This window comes from Pteropus medius, unplaced genomic scaffold, assembly GCF_902729225.1.
Source record: "Pteropus medius unplaced genomic scaffold, Ma_sr-lr_union100, whole genome shotgun sequence".
NCBI lineage: Eukaryota > Metazoa > Chordata > Mammalia > Chiroptera > Pteropodidae > Pteropus > Pteropus medius.
Genome location: NW_024344378.1, coordinates 7805178 through 7823597, shown reverse-complemented (window position 1 = coordinate 7823597; position 18420 = coordinate 7805178). Strand labels below are relative to the sequence as shown.

Sequence of the window (18420 nt, the reverse complement as noted above, 5' to 3'; positions counted from 1 at the left end):
GATTGGATCAATGGATAGATGGGAGATCTCAAAGGAGTCTTCACCAACTTCTACGACACAGCACGGCAACTGTTAATTGATCAATTAATACTCAAGAAGAAATCTGTTGACCATGCTGCACTGAGATTTTATCTGGACTCATTTTTCCTGATTTTGCAATGAAAGACATATATATTAAATAAAACACTTTTGTCAGGAAAGCCTATCTTGCTTAGTGTTCTCATCAAAATGATTCATTTATTTTTATATCATGATTTAATAAGAAAACTGTTTTTATATCTAGACTTTCCATAAGACTCCTAAACAGAAGAGGATTGATGTACTCCCTGTTTCACTTAGGGACCACTCAAAGTTTCTTTCTTTCTCATTAATTACAAATATAAGTCAAATTAGAATGAGAGCTCCTCCCTTCATTGAGGACAATGGAAAAAAGTGTTTTTATAATAACCATGGTTGCAATAGTTTAAAGTGCAGATAATTAAAATCTCAGCATGCTGCCATCCAAATCACATACAACAAAAAAGTCAAACCTTCTAGCACAGTATTTCAAAGAACCAGCCACTGTATCCTCCCTCCCTGTCTTTCTCTAACGTGCATTTACTGAGGACCTGGAATGTGACATGTGACCTGTAAGTAGCTGGGAAGCAAAGGTGAGCAGCTGTTTTATTCTGTTCAGTCTGCATACAAATGAGCAGGGCATGTAGACAAGTAAACGAGTAGGGTTTCACAAGTCCTCACTGAACTAAAGGCATGCATGGGGAAGTTGCTTAAACATGCTCATCAAATTTTGATAGACTATCATTTGAGGTGAAGGCTTATTTCTGCCTGTTCCCAGTTTACCCTGGCAATATTTTTGTGGCAGTCATTGCTCCTCTAGGTGCAACTCCCACTGCCTGTTAAAAACTCTTATTTCATTCATTTTAAAGGCGGCTCCCTTATAAGATAACATCATTATTCATAATAGATATTAGTAACAACCATATGCATCTTAATAAAAATAATTTGATCATTGATTCAACATTTACGGAGTACCAACTACATGCCAGGCACATTGTGCTGGTGTCAACGTCAGGGCTACAATGACAAGAGGCTCAAACTCTTTGCCAGGAACTCATTGTATATTTTTATAAAATAAATATTAGGCCCCCAAAACAAGGACAAATCAATGTACAAGATGGACATCTGCTGGAGGTCAGCGAAGATCACAGGGGGTCTCTTCATGGAATGGAATGAGCAGGATTGGAAGAAATGCCAGAGAAAAAAATGTATTCCTACGATGCCTCAGCCCACAAAAGATGGGAGGTATTTACAAAAATACACATAATTCAAAATGATTAACTAAATGAGTCAAGACAAGAAGTATGGACATAAAAATAATAACGGTAAATTTACCATTTAGAAATGTATACTGAAGTTAATTTAATTACTAGATGCCAAATGCTAGAGGTTGTCAAACTAAAGAGTAACTTAGGTGAAAGCTGTTAAACACATCAGTTCACTCCACAAACAGGAAGAACTTAGTGCAAAGACAACCGAAAGGCCTTTATAAAACTACTGGCAGTCTGAGGGAGTCAACAGGAGAGTCCCAAATTATTTTAGGTGAACAATAATAACTACTTAGAGAATCTGTAATAACGTTGAAAGGTAAGGCTCATACAAAAGGTGGAAATAATACACTGATATCCTAAAATATTGATATGTATGCAGTGCCAATCGGAAATAAGATGTGGTAACAGTGCTGTGGTCTTGTTATGACTTTTTACAGGAGACGTGCTTTGCATGTGTGAGGGACACCCACAAGTGGGGTCACTTCTGCTATTGTGAGACCAATAAATAACAAGCACTGAAAAAGGAGGAGGCTTAATTCCAAGGAAGTCTGGTTTAGGCATCAAAACACGAGAGGTGAAAGCAGTTAGAGAAGGCACCGCTGAAGAGTGAGTGCCAGGATTAAGACTTAACAATCCGCCAGACATCCCCTTGGTCCGGTGGAAACTAAATTTTGTTCCATGTATATACCATTCTGGGACATTCTTAGAGGAGGCACCATGATAGGTGCCTAGGCTACAGCTTATCCAGTGACCCCCAAGTCACAACAAACCTCCGTGGAAGTGAGCGAGGCTCCTTAGAATCACTCCAGGCCCGAAGGTGGGTGGTCTAAGCATCCAGGTGTCTACATGCAGCTGAGTGTCTTCGTTTTCAATCCTTCACAACAAGGTCCTTGCTCTAGGGGACTCACTCACACATGATGCCAGCCTCCCCTCATCCTCCACCAATTCCAAAGGAAAAAAAAATAAACAAACAGCCTCAAGCTCCAACAGGATTAAAGAATCTTTCAAAGCCAAGGATTCTGCAGAGTTACTGCATCCAGCTTAGTGTTTTCTCAAGACTCCCAAATTAAACCTGAAGCTCTCCCCAAACCCTTCCTCCAAGGGTGACCCCAAGGCACCCGAGTTGTCCTAGTCACAGCCTTCTCTGGCCTGCTTTACAAAACACTACGCTTTCCACTGCTGCAGTAACTTCTCACTTACTGAAGGGCTCTTTATAAGCATAGTTTGAATTAGTATTAATTCCAAGATTTTTATTTAAAAGCTATTCACTTAAAGTCAAAATGACATCTTAATGCCATTTCGGCACAGCAATTTGCCCAGAATAAGAAGAGAACTTCATTTTTGGAAAGACTTACTGCTAGATTTCAGACTTTTTTTTTTTTAATTAAAATACATGGATTGTCTTCACAAACTCTTCCTGAATATTTCATGTGTTTTGTGCTTTATTTGCTGTACATATCTTCACAGTGTGCATATTATTCAAATATTCCTAACAGATGGTCTCAAGTGCTACATATTATATAGCATTAAGTGAATAGCTCGGTAAACAAATGAGTCAAGGATTAAAATATTTTACAGCTTATAAATCATGAAAGATGTTCAATAACAGCACATTAATAAAAAAAAAAACCCTTTAAACGTAAACATAAAAACATTAAATGCCGCTATTGCATCAGTCAACGGCTTGTAACAAATGAATTCTTTCTTAAACGAAGTGCTCATCCCATACGGTCTCAGAGATTGTGACCTAAATTAATTTGAGGTTGACAACTAGTCTACCAGGAAGCCTGCCCTACTGTAGTCTTTTCCATCCAACTCCAGGGGCTTTCTCTGCCATTTTCATCTTCATTAATGCTCCTTTGTAAATAGAAAAGAAAAGGAAATTCGTAAGCCAAATTCGTTACTCTTTCGATTACCTTTAGCAAAATTTTGCTGAAAGAGGTTGAAACTACAGATGCAAATTGAGGATTCTAAATCAGCTGTGATTTTAATGATCTGTTCTCTTTCCATGACCAGCTAACGTTGGATGTAGATGTTTCTATTGGGAGTTTGCATGATGATTAAAACCAACAAAAATTAAAAGAACCCAAAACCCAACAACTTTGGGTGGTGTTCAGATGGCTTCGAATCCATTTTATATTGTCCATATTCCAGCCATGACTCCACTGAGGAATAAAAACCAACAAAATGCTCTCCTGTGGGATGTTCTCTCTCATGCCACCCTTATTTGGAATTACATTATTTAACTGGACGTGTAATGGCCTTTTCCTAATCGTTTGGTGTTTCTAATATTTGATGTCATCTAACAAGATTTTTAAATTTCACTTTAGAACTCGACCCAGTTTTGATTGTGAGAAGAATGTAAGTTTTTTAATGAACTATTTGACAAAATGATTCTAACTAGCAAAGTTACAAAGCGCCTGTTAAGTAAAACCTCTCACCTAAAGTCACAAGTTGGCTTCATTTGTTATATTAAGGTTCATTACCCAATTTCACACATACATTCAAAACTTTATTCTCCCACGTTCCATATGTGGCTACACTCTCTATTTCCTCTTCTACAGCAATATCTGTTACCTTGGGTACAGGCCTCTGTGAGGCTGAGAAAGATGCCCTCCTTAACCAAACGTGGCACGGTCAAGTCAGGACAAAATGAAGACATTCTGGAAGTTTTACATTAAGGCCCCTGCTCGTTTTCGACTTCTCAATCAAGTACCAGATCTTACCGCACAAGCAAAGTATACCATATCAATGAATCAACAGTTACTTATTTATCTGCTCTGCATAATGTACTGTGCATGTCTTATGAACAAACATTCTACCTATGTGAAATTTCATCATGGAGATTAAGTTTCTCTAAAACACAAATATTCATCGAAACAACTATAAAACAAAACAGGTTCATAAATAAATTCAAGACTGGTAAGGAATGTTACGTGAAGTCAAAAAAGGATTCTCTAAACTACATTAAGCTAAGACAAAAAAGGTGGGGGGGGGTCTCTATTTCAATGATTCTCCAATTTATATATGCATTTAAAACACCTAGAGGGCTGGTTAAACAGGCTCTCTGGGGCCCACCTTGAGTTTCTGATTCACTAGGTCTGGACTAAGGCCTGAGCATCTGCATTCTAACAAGTTCCCAGCAATGCTGACGCTGCTGCTCTGTCCCAACACCTGGAGAACCAGTGATCTAAACCACCCCCTGCCCTGATCTGTGGAGTCGCGAAGCGTGTAGAATTTTAAATGGCTGATGTGCAAAATCAAACTATGGAATCCACAGCCACTATATTTTAAGAAAAATATTTAGGGTATTTTATACCCCCCCAAAAAAATCATATAAAAACACACTGACTTTATATTACTGGAAACTGTCATACATCGCATGTGATTTGGGACACTAATGATTTTTGTGTGATTTTAACCAAAAGGCAAGACCATCCAAAATATTTAAAAATCTTAATTACCACACAAAAAGATACGTAATAGATCCTGGTGATAACACTATAAAATGCTCTAAACACTACAGCAGCGGCCTTCAGATGTGACCACACGTGATTAGTATCCCCAATCACATGTGGTGTATGACAATTTCCTCCCCTGCCCCCACCCCAAGAAAGTCTTGAGCTGTGGTTCTGTCTTACACATCACACACATCCCATATGCCCCTTGGCCAACCCAGTTTTTGAATAAAAACGGTATCATTTGTGGGGGGAAGTAAACACCAACCATATCCTGAATTGTCCTTACCGTGACAAAGAGAAGGAAGAGGATGAGAGATGGTACATCGGAAAGTGACTCACTAAAGAAGAGATTGTGAACCAGTGGCCCTCAGTATTTTTTGTTTAGAAAGAAATGAATTAGGTGCTAACATTTGGAAATCATATTTCACACAAATATCTATATTTTCAGTTCACGTTTAGCAACCCTGGACTTGCTTTCATTTCCACATGGCCACGATGAGCTGGAGCTGAACAGCTGTCGTCCACTTTTATGGGAGGAGAAGGGGCTCTCCAGATTGCCACTGTCCCCAGTAATCCCTACTCTCCCACACCTGGCCTGCCTTATTGTTATCCACCGCACGTACCTGGCTCTGTAAACATTCGAGTGTGCAATCCCTGCACTAACGTTTTCACACAAATAAGAAAGGTTACTGGGAACTGCAAATAACCTCTAGTCTCAGTCTCACATACTTTTATGTCATTCATCAGGGCATAACAGAACATGAACGACATTATAATAGTGATAATCTGAGTTCTAATTTATTAAAAAAAATAAATCCTTTGCAAACTTTGGTACTAGTTTTGAAACAAACTGGGCCATAAATTAAAATCCTCTGATAGAGAAATTTGCTTTTGTGCTTCCCAGCATAAATTCTGACTTTTGAGCATACCTAACAAATGATGAAATCATCGAAAATTTCAGAATCAAATTTTAGAGCATGAGCAGTATAAGGAGTATAAAAATAGAATCAAGCATTTTTAGTTCATGTAATTACAGGTATGTAAAAATGGTGCTTGTAAGTATTAACTGTCAATCAAAAAAATTGTAAAAGTATGATATTTGTGTTATCATGTAAAATTATTTGGGAAAAAATGAAGAATTCTGGGTATCCAGGTCACAGACCCATTACTTTGAAAACCTGAACAGAAACATTTCTGAGACAGGTACTGCATTAAAACAAAATCTATCTGAAAAATGGCCCCTTTAATAGAATAACAACTCTCTGCTCCCAAATTACCCCAAATATCTTTGTCTGAGTAGACAAGGAAAAATAAACTTGTGTGCTGGGGATAGGCTGGAAGGAGAACGATACAGAGATGCACTGCAGGAGGTGAAGGGATAGGCTAAATGCCACCCCCCGGCCCCCAAATTGAGAGCAATGAGAGACGAGGATGGTGTTCTGGCCTGCAGAGAAATCCCATGTCCCAAATGTGTATGATCAATGCCTAGGAGGACAATGTATGGATCACATCTCACAATCTAGAATACAACTGCCTAATACACTGCCATAAACACACACACACACACCCACCCACCCACCCATCCTGGGTCCTCAGATTCCTGTTTCCCTCGGATAGACAGGTGTGTACTTGAACGCTATGCTGAGAAAACACTGGACACAGACAAGCCTTAGCCTAAAGTAAGTACTCGAATGTTATTTTTGACCAAACCACAGCTCCACATTTGCTGAAGAATGTCCACTCTAAAGTACTTAGAAACTCTCCTCTAAATGAATTTTCTGAACGATTTCATTGTGAAATGGGTTTGTAGGTCTTACAGAATACTTGCTGCAATATACCAAACAGGAGGCACCCTAAGTATTTTTAAAAGGCGGGGACTCATGTACAAATGCGTATGCCGCGCTGTTTCATCTGCAATAAGAAATTACAACAATTGAATTAAGATTAAACACTTTAATCAACTATAATAAATCATATATTGTATAAAAATTCTGATTCATGCATCAGATTACATAAATTATACAATTGTCACATTATGCAATGTTTACATACTTTCGAGTTTGTACCTGTAAAAATGTACACAAGTTAACAGAGCATTTTACTTAATAAGTACAATACTCTTCAGTTATAAATAATGTTGATATCTTTCAAATACCTGCTAAATATATATATTTCTAGATCTGCAGCATTTTTTGTACCTTAAAATACAAACCACCTGGAAGCTTCGAAGATTAATAGGCCCAATACATCATTTGTTACAGACTTCAATTCCATAGTGAGTGGTTTTGACATAAGAAATAAATGAAATAAAATGTCAACTCTAGTTTAATGCTTGAAGAGCTTCCACACTACTTATTAAATACATCAGAAAACCCTTCCTATGCAGATTAATGAGTTAAGGTGCTACCTATTGCATATTAAATACTTCCAATAATTGCACCTGGATTATTAAAGTTACAAATCTGTGAAAACGGGGGCTTTCCAATGTGTGCTGACAGACCCTTGCATCTACCATCTTGAACCAGCAGCACCGTGATCCTTTTCCTCGTACTTCAAAGAGATCAAGTGAATAAGCATGCTTTACACGTCACTTACACACACGCACACAAGTGACCATTTCTATAAGACACATGAGTACATGGACATCAAAAACTTTCAGCTTGACTTACAAATCCAAGGTAGGTTGCTTTTCCTAAAAAGCTACAGAGGGAAATAAAAGCTCTAGTGTAACAATTACTAGACATATTAAAGAGAGTACTTTACCCCCCGCCCCCACCCCGGAGTCTCCTTACTAAAGAATAAGCAGCCTTATGGGGGTGGTAGGCAGGGGGGCTGTGAGGGCGGAGGAGTTGGTGATGGAAGGATGTGGGGGAAGCAAGTCTGTCACTAATGAGCTGAGTTTTACTTAGGTTTCCATTCATGAAACGCTTTTAAATACAAGGCAACATTTTCACAGCTGGAAAATTACAACTAAATCTTCATTTACTGCCAAAAGCAATAGATACAGTTATGTATAATCTATGGATAATACATTTGTGGGAGAATGGCAAAACGAGGCTCAACGCAGCATGTAGCAGCCAAAAGCAATACTTAAACATTTTTCATGAATGGGTGACACGTCATTTTATATACAATTCTAAGATATGACCCTGGTATTCAATAAATGAAACTTGACACAGAAGTGGGAGGACAGTACTCTCAGTAGTTTCAACACTGAATTTTAAAACTGGGAGGGAAACTGATTATAAAATATACGATTTTAAAAATAATAGAATTTAATTACATAACAGAAGTATGTTAAGATAGGTTTGAGATAAATAACAATGCTGCAATTTTAAAAAATCCTCGTTGGTGGAAACAGTTTTCAGCATGTATCTGTAAAGCATAAAAGTAAAATCTGTTTATAAGTCTATAGTGCTGCGCGTTATTTAATGAGTGCATATATCTTATCTCCATTTCTAAGCTACTAACGAAATATACTGATAGAATATGTTGAAAAGTTACATTTTGGAAAAACAAACTTAAGGTGATCTTTTTTTGGCCTTCCTTCCACGATGCTAGAAAATAAAACCACTCTGTTTGTACTTCTGCCCACACCGGAAACACTGATATGTTCACTTGGGAACTCATTTTTACTTTTTGTCTTTAGTTTATTATACTGACCGATTAAGAAGATATATGTTTTGCTCTGGGTCATGAGTAAAAATTCATAACGACGGAACGGAACATTTTCAGGCAGTGATAAATGCAAATTGAGTTTTTGATAGCGTTCTTGTCTCAGATTTAAAGATAAAACTATTAATTTGGTTATAACCAAATCAATCACGTATGGATAAGTCTAATTCTTAACAGTTTTTATACAAGAAAAGAATTTCTCCTTAAAAATGAATTTCTTCATAAAAATGAATTTCTTTATAAAAAGAATAGCAGTACTCGAGCCATACTTTTTAATGAGCTCTAGTCTCATGAAACATGTCCTCAATACAGAACCAACATCTTGGTTCATTCTATAAAGAGCAAATTTGGCCAAAGCAGATTAAAATATCTGCAGATAATCTGTTAGAGTACTAAAAACACATGGATTTGGGTATTTTTAAAAATGTAAGAAGAGCTTCAACTATACTAACAGAAAAAAACAAATGCTAAGAATTTTGTAATATTTAACAAATGTTAATTAAAAATGACACCACGTTAAAAGATAATAATTACTAAGACCTCAAATGAGAAAATAAAACTCGAGATCAGATTTTGAGGTTAATTACAGAAATATATAAGTGAAGGAAAAAGTCGGTAACAGCTGTTTTGCCTTCTCCATGTCTTCATTTCAGAAGTTATTTAATTTTTGGATTTGAGGAAAATTTTCATAATTTCAAAGTGTATGTTCTTATAGGAAAACTCAAGAAACTCAGAAAATACAAGGGATTTTAATTTATGGATTGAATATAAGCTTGGCCAAGTAGTAACTGATTCCAAATAACTAAAGTGAGCAAAACTGTTATATCTGCTTTTTTATTTAATTTCCAATGGAGTCTTAACAGAGTCAAATATTAGACAAAAATGCAGTTCATTAAAAGATGGGGGATTATATGACTCCGTATAAGGTATATTTTTCATTAAATTCAGAAGACACAGATTCAGTGTTCTATATTAAGTATTTTAGAAATTTGTAAGGTAAAAAATAGCAGTAGATGATCAGTAATAATTTTATAACCATTGTTTCACATTTTAAATTTCAGACTAATTTTGCACAGATATGCAAAGATAATTCACAGAAGTAATCAACATTTTTGGGAAGCAGACTTACAAAAAAAGCCGTCCTAATTTTGTGATAATTCAATTCTTAAAGGATAGATGTAGAATAGTATACCATGTCATGCTAGTAAAGATCTGTTCTAAAAATTCACTCCTCCTTTAGTAACTGTTATGTTGGTTCAAGACCCAAATGCAACCATCTGCTCTATTATCTATGTAACTTGAAACCAAGCCTAATTCTTTATTCCTAGAATTTGCTCACCGCTTTGGGTTATGAGGCATCAGACGCTCACCTACACCCCACCCCCCCAAACAAAACCTTCAGATTGAACTTAGTATTTTCTTTGCTAGTGATTTAAAGGCATTCAGAATCTCAACAAATTATATTAGCTTATCTTCTGCTTATAGCTTAAACAAAACTCAAATGTGAAGATAAAAAATGAATTCAAGAAATCCATGCTGTTGTGAAATTAATGAAGTTTCCTAAAACATGTCATTCTCTAAAAAATGACTTTGGAGCATTACTTTTGGAAAAAGAGAAAAAAATTAATGCTGGAATAATATAGAGTAGCAGCTTATTCTGAAACTAAGGTTCATATAGTCAAGAGTGATTTGAAGTAGCTTTTCCATAACGAACCATAATACTGTAGTAACAATGACGATTTGTTTTGCATCAATAGAGCACACATTTTCAAATTAAGAAATTGGCATCCTAATTTTAGAAGCAACCGGTTGTTTTTAAATGTTCTCAAAACATGTATATATGAGGTATACGCATGTATTTTATATACAGATACATGAACATATATCCACGTATGTAGATCCGTATATAAAACATGAACTTTTTTTAAAGTAGTGTTTATAATGAGCAGTATTCCTGCAGTTATATATGTGTACAAACTGAATGCTGAGAAACCAACCACGGAATCAATTCTGCTTATGAGAAATCTATTCCTGAGGAGTAAGTGACATACTTCTGAAGACACTTCTAAGGCCCAGAGCATGTCAGTGGACTGGCTCCAGCACCTAAGTGAATCCTAAGCCACTGCTTCTTTATGGAGAATCTGGCCCATTTTCACTTTAAATGTTTAAGTTATTCAGCTCACTTCAAAGGTCACTCTTGACGGTCCCTGCCAATAGTCACAGGTAAAACAATTTTTGACCATGGAGTATGTAAAGAAATCTGAAAGAGCAGTCTCTTTTTAGTAACAACTTTTTCTTCTTTCCGTCTCTCTTTCTTCCTTTCTTTTTTCCCCCCAATCAGAAATGCAGTGCAGTTGGCTTATTAACTGTTGGAGAACTTGCCAGCTTTCCTGGACGGTTCGTATGGCACTCTGAGGATACTGGGCGTTTCTTCCATGACCCTTACGAGCAGGTTGTCGATGTAGTCCTCGAGTTCCCGGATGTGGGTGTCTTTTCTCCTGAGCAGCTCTTTGTGCTTCACTAGCTCCTGCAGCACCTCCTCATAGGTCAGACTACGATAGCCTGCGGTGGCATCAAAAGGGTTGCTGTCCTAGAACAGGATAAAGCCTGTCACTTCAGCAGATAGGAAATCAGGGACAAAGTCAGAATTATTTTGAACTTCAATGTTCGGTTTTTCAAACCCTGATCAAGATTTTCTGTCCTTGGCTGGCACCAACCTGACAGTGCATAGCATGGCTAGTCAGTTCTGAGACAAGCACTAGGTCAGAAGCACCAAGGCCCTGATGATAATTCTAGATTCTTCCACAATCCTTTTTTACATGGTGGAAAACATCCTAATATAAAATTGACCTATAATTTAAGAGATAAAATGTACTATAATAAATATAAACAGATAAAAATGAAAGATTATTGGACAAACTCTAAGAAGCTGTTCAAAACTATACATTTAGACATTAGTCCTCTCAGAACTGCTTCCATTGAACTGCAGTTTAACTTTGTGCCTTTGCCTTTTTACTGGAGACAGCTACAAGAAGCGGCAATATCGAATCTGCTTCTCGCTGTGAAATGATGAAGCCATTCAGAATTAAATCCATGAGTCCTTATAAGAAGCCCCATGGGAGCAACTTCTGTTTTAATTTAGAGGAGACAGAGCTTTTTCTCCCCTGAGTAACTAGCTTATTTCCTTCTCATAGTACGAAAACATATGTATCTTATTTCTCTTTTTGCCTTGGTTATCAGGAAACTCAGAGTTCAACTGTGATCATGTTACTATTTAGAATGGGTAGATCTACATTCTCTTCCATTTCACTTTTTATTTCTTTTGTTAACCTTGTTCTAGTGATTAAAATTCTTTCTATACAAATATATAAATTTTAAAAAGACATTCATTTAATTCATTTTTATTACAAAGCATTCTAATGTAAAAAAATATTTCACAGGAATTTAATCAAAAAGGCACTATAATGTCATCTATTTATAGTGTATTGTAATTAGATTTTCGTTCTGTAGAATATAATGCCCAAATATAAAGGAGCATTTTTATGCCTTTTTATACATAGTTCTTTCACTAACCTCAACAAGTTAAAATGGTTTTCACCATTTTCTTTCAAAACGTGTCCATTTGGCTTTGAAGAAAACAAAACAAAAATATCGAGGCAATTGGTTTTGCTCTTTCAGACTAAGTATCAAATCTATTCGGTGGAGGGTTGAGCACGGGGATTAAGGAATGCAGAAAGCCCCCCCTTTTATTTCCATAGGAATTTGTCTTTACTCATTTTCAGGATCTTCTTTAATTTGCTATATGTCTAGAATTTTGCACTGGTAAAGCCAAAGTGTAACTTTTTACCCTCTCCTCCTCTATGCACCAAGACTCTTTTGCCAGCACCAGAAAAATGGAGCTAGAGTACAGACATCAAACTGATGCTTAGGTTACTGAAGCATACTTCCTTCTCCAGGATAAAGGGGAGAATTCAAGATAGAAAAACCTCTCTAATTCCATAGAATCACCCACGTTTTGTGGAGAAGATGATATAGTTTGCACTGGGCCTTCAAAGGTAAAACTTGCACTAGGCAGAAATTCGTAACGGGCATCTCAAGCAGTGGGCTCTGCTTGTTCGAAGCGGGAAACGAGGTTCCAGGCCCAGCGGCCAAACAGGTAATCAGTGGAGCCCGGCTGCAAAAGAAGGGTCAGGATGGGAAGCAGAGAGAGGCCGAAATGGTAGGTTCCAAACAGGCCATCAAGGATGCCGAATGCTTTTAGACTACCGAGGACTTTTAGACTCATTGCTGTGGGAAATAGGAAGTCATTGAAGGTTTCTAAAAGAAGATATGATTAAAGCTAAGTTCTAGGAAAATTAAAATGGCAGCAGTGGGTAAAATCACTTGGAAGGGCTGAGATTAGTTATAAAGCTACTCAAATATTAAAGATGAGGGCTAATAAGACCCTCCACTAGATTAACAGAATGAGTAAGAGAATGCTAAAGGGAATTTAAATTCTGTAAGACATTTAAACCAACTTACTTCATTTTAGCATTAGAAAATGGGACAGATAAAACTTTATTACCTTTGTTCCTAAATATATTTCAGAATATTGCTCTGTAACAATTAAAGTACAATTCTGGAGACCAGTGTTGATTTACTTTTTATTCTCTTTTCTCTCAGATCATTATCTTTTTTAAGATTAAGTCTGAACACACATTCTCTCTCTCATGTATTTACTAGTTTATTTAATTGGTCATGAGTAGTTTAAAGATATAAAACTTATAATTTCCTAAACATTCTTATTAAACAATTATATAAAGCAGATTTCTATAGAAAAGGTAATACTATAGAGGTAAGTATGTGTATGTGTGTGTGTGTGTGTGTGTGTGTGTGTGTATTTTTTTAATTTATTAAAAAAAAACTCTAAAGTTTCTTATTTTAACCTAAGTAGTTCAGTACAGAGTTGAGACAGAAATCAACCTAGGTCTTACTTTATTTATCTGATAAATGAGATGTTCGCCAAGGTCCCTTTTAACTTTAAAATTTCCTGGTCTGCAAAGTGATTTTTCTGAACTGCATTTTAAAATAGCAGTAATGTCCAACTACTGTGATTTCCTTTTTCTAATAAAATATTTACCAAAAAAAATAGGGATTCTTGGGAGAATTGCAGAGATTTAATGAAATTAAACTAAATGAGATTCATTACTGATTGGTTGACTTGGTTTTTTTCCTCACTTTAACATAATAGCATCAACTTTGAGTCTCTCTAATCTTAATCAAATTACATGTATAAACTGATTTCTCCAAACTGATTAAGTGATAATATAAACTTATATTGTTATATTTAGTACTACACCAGTACTACCAGATAATGTAGTTAAAAATAGTTTTAACATTTTTCTAAAGACAAGGATAGTCATGTCAAAAAATTCTTATTTTGACATAAATAGGTTAAATTAATTAAATGACATAAATTGATCTAACAATTTAATCTGTAAAGAATCAATTATTACCCTGGAATATTGTTCAATACTTTATAGCCATTTTTAGAATGTACAGATCTATTATTTCACTTACCTTTTCCCCCTGCGACCACCTAATACTTATGTATAGACAGAGTTTCTGAAAATACATTTCTGACCTTTTCAATAAATTTTCCGCTTGTCCTTTTATGTAAAAATTTTACCCTAAATTTCTGCATCAAGTTTCTAGGCAGGAAAACATCTTAGAAACACATGTACTATAAACTATATTCTGAAAAGAAAATAATTAAAAACAGTTTTATGCTTAGTTCCAGATTTTATCCCATATTTGAAAATCATGTAAACTTTTTAATTTTAGGCATAAGATTCTTAAATCTTATACTTAATAAATAAGTATATACATGTTCTTCTGTTTGTTAATATAATTCCAAGTAAAATAATAAAGATTGATATTAATATATACGACAAAAAATTAAAACATTTTCTGGTAACAAAAATTATTTTGCTTAAAGAGGAAAACTCTCGGACAAATATAAAAATTAATTATTTTTTCAACAGATACTGTTAATGCTATTCTTGGAAAAATTTCTAAACCTGAGAAATGTCCAAACTGGTAAAGACTCGAATAACCTAGAGTGGGATTCCTAAGTACTCAGTATGTTTCCCTCCAGCACTCCATATAGATGGCACATATGTTTTTAAGATGTCTTCTTATATTGAAATGTAATGTAAATTTTTTTTCTCTCTTCCCCTTCCACAATCAATTCTTTTTCACTCCTACCCAACCTCTGTTAAAAATCTCCATATGCAGATACAAGAAAATTGGGGTTGGGTGAGAGAATAACAGAGTTAGTACGTGAAGTTTTCTAATCAGAATTTTAAATAACATAGTTGTGCAAAAGGCTGAGAATTATTAGTGATTTATTACAATTAGATTTAGATTTTACACGCAGCCTAGCCTTTTAAACTAGGAAATGTGTGTATATATATATACACACACACATATATATATATATATATTTTTTTTTTACAATATTTAAATTTAGACAAAAGCAAATTATCAGGACTCAAAATAACTGAAGATTTAAAGAAAGGTTGTCCTGGTAACCAAATATTGGTGGGGCAATAACTGACATCCAAGGCAACGAGAGGGGAGAGAGAGAGATAAGATGAAGACTTGGCATTCTCTGATCATCTCATTATTGTTCTAATGAGGAACTTTGCTCTGGGAATATCATCTCAGCTACTTTCACATCTTTTGTCCTACTCCCTTCATCTCCCTTTCAGTTCTTAATTAGGCCTTAAAGAGCTCACACTGCCCTTTCAACTGGCTACTGCTCCTGTTTAAACACTGCTTTCACAGACAGGTGTTGGCACTAGCATATAAGACATACAAACTTAATTACAAAATACTATGTCCAGAAGGGGAAAAAATAACTTGGTGGATGGCTATTATTGGAGAGCTTAATGTAAATTACTTCAAACATCTTATAATCTTCGCCATAAAAATTGTTCAAATACTTTTCCTCAAAAACGATCAGTATTGAGGATGAGCTTTCTCCTCTTAATTGTATCTTGCAGTAAATTAACGACACCTAGTAATCCCTAACTGTCACTTAGAATAGTTAGTATTCCAGAGAAAAATAATCACACATCAAGGATTCTTTTTATCACCTTTAAATCCTTTAACTAAAACAATTTTCACATTTTATTTCTTTAAAGAATTCTAAGGATGCTTTTACAGCAATAAATTACAAGATTTGGAAAAGTACATTTACAAGCTCATAGAAATTGTAATTAAGGTTACTTAATAAACAATAGCTGCACATTAAATCAGTTTTTTGATGTTGCATTTTGTTTGAGATTAAGTAACCGCCTGATAGAATTCATTTTACTATCTGATCAAAGGCTGACTTCATATATTCTGACATTTCTCGCCAGACTGCCGTATTATAGAGACGTGAGTATTTATAAACATAAAAACTTACAAATCATTTACATAAGACAGCAAAAACACAGTACAAAGTCCTCTGCCTCTATAACATTTTCTACAATTTTAAAGAAATAACTACATTTAGAATGGTTTACACTCTATCACGGTTTCTTCTAGGCATATCACATCATAGAAAATTGTGATATGTTATTGCTTTAAAAAATTCTTATTACACATCTGGATCACACACATTAAGGACAGATGGTTCAAACAGCAACCCAGCATCTCGGAATAAAGGCTCTATTTCTGTTATTTAGGGAGAATTTAGTTTTCTACCATGAACATGTGCCCATATTTCTGTAAAGCAACTCATTCCCTAGGTTTAAAAATATTTTGAATTGACTGAAGATGCAATGAAACTCTAAACAGAGATCCAAAACTGGACTTCAAATAACAATAATATGAAGTTAAGATATCCAAACAACGCTTGCCAAATATGTGAGTTAATTCAGCTGGTCATTACCAAGCCTGTTAATATACTGGGTTTTTGTTCTGACGAGGAAGGTAGGTGTCCTAAAGCTTCTCTCAAATACCTTCCTGGTTAATTGGATCTCTTGCCAGAATGCTCTCCCTATTGCTGAATATCAACACGCAGTTTTATACTTTCTTCAATCTTTGTCCCAACAACAAAAAACCTTAGTTTTCTCCACATGCTCTTATTTCATAGCTAAAATGTTGACTCTGACATACAGCTTTCATATTAATTTTAAACAGTCTGCAAACAAAATATGTAAATTCTAAGTCGGCTTCAATTACAATGTTTACCTGAACTTCCAAAGATCGTACAGAAGTCACACCCTACTATATATTAAAAACAAAGTTTGAATTTTACTTTATTTCTTTCTCCCCAAATTATCACACTAATCTATAATCCGTAAGTAACTAAGGGATTTAAGGGAATGGAGGACTTTTTAGAAATGTGTGCCAGACAGAAGGCCTGCTTGTGGCTTGTTTTTTGATCATTCTTGAACCCCCTTTGTAACTTACCGGGATTTTCCTGAGGTCTTCATTGCTTGTCGGATTCATATGAAAACTGAGCAATAAAAGACAAACGTAAATGTTAAAAGTGTATGGTAGCCCAAGTGGGAGGAAACATAAAAACAGGACATTTTTAACCAACATTTCAATAACAATTTCAAAAGTCCTAAATCACTCAGATGAAATTTAATCCAGAATGTAGAAGAAAACCAGTATTTACTCAACATTCTAAAGCACTGACAATTTTCAACTTTGGAGGAAAACTCTTTAGTTTTTATCAGAACTGAAGAACTGTATTTCTAAAATACGTAGTTTCTAAACATTTTAAACATAAGCATTTTACACAGCAAGATATTTTATAAAACTAAATTTTATAACATATTATTCATTTTATATACAAACACTCACCTTACGCCTTCTGATATAAAACTATGGAGGATTAAATAAATTTAGGTTGGAAAGATGGTAGAATAAAGAGTTAAAGCAATCTTTTAAAAAAAATTCTACAGGTATTAGAAAAATTATCTTTAAATATTATCCTATCATTGAGAATAAATTCAGAATTGTATGAACCATTTCTGCCATTAATGTGATTTCTAAGTAGCTGGCCTTCAAAATTTAAATACCAAATGGACCAAAACAAAATGGTTATCTTCCATGTAGAGAGTAAGAAAACAAAACAGCTGAATGCTATAATCGTTTTCTTCTTTGAAACTTGTCCATTAGGAAGGGGACTGCAACCCAAAAGAAGCTAAACTTCAAAGCCAACTGATGAGTAAATATTTCATCGCTGCTATTCAAGTTTAATTTTACCCAGCACTTAAGAGTATTAGCCATTATAACTTCTACAAAGCATTACTGTCCTAGGAACCTTTTTATTCCTCCCCCCAAGACTTAACTGTAAAATATATATTTTACAGTATCTGTGCTTTATCAGCCAAATGTTGGAATCCTTTGAAGAAATTCACTTTTTAAACTTTTGATTGTGTACATGAAAAGTCTGGACCCTAGATATAATATCTGAAAAATATCTATTATTATAGGTACACATCCCAGGCTGTAAATCTAAAGAGCATACACGTATGTACAACAACCTCAAAAGAATTTCTCACATGTCGAAGGTTTCGATTGTTATGACTAAGATTGGTAGTACTGGCTTCCAGAACTGGTGGTTGACCTCTTCTGGCTAGAACTCCTGAGAATAAATTTAGTATTTCAGTAGAGCTGGGTGACATGGTAGAAAAGACTGAAACGTTTTAAATACCTACCATGCACCATTCACAGGCTGAGGTGGCTGACACACTTTGTCATTTCCTGTATCTCACCGTCTTTATGGTGTTCTGTATGGTCCCAGACTACTGTCACTACACTAGCAACGTTTCAAGAGCACGACAAAAGAGTGACTTAAAAGAAAACAACAACAAAAAAAATCCTAAAAGACATTATCATATAGTAAACCTAGGCCTGGGTGCCATTGCAGCAGCCACTAACGCATGTGGTTCCCACCCGCTCGGACTTTC

The 18420-nt window shown here is 35.3% G+C and overlaps 1 protein-coding gene across 1 annotated transcript in view; it reads right to left on the bottom strand.

Moving 5' to 3' along the window:
- Positions 1-6727: 6727 nt before the first annotated feature.
- The window catches only part of RAB11FIP2 (RAB11 family interacting protein 2), a 38920-nt gene continuing 27227 nt past the window's right edge, over positions 6728-18420 (bottom strand). The window contains exons 4-5 of the mRNA XM_039871079.1: positions 16910-16955; positions 6728-11054 (exon numbers count right to left, since the gene is read on the bottom strand). Coding sequence (XP_039727013.1) covers positions 10827-11054; positions 16910-16955 — 274 coding nt within the window. The 3' untranslated portion in view covers positions 6728-10826. The remainder of the gene's footprint in view (positions 11055-16909; positions 16956-18420) is intronic.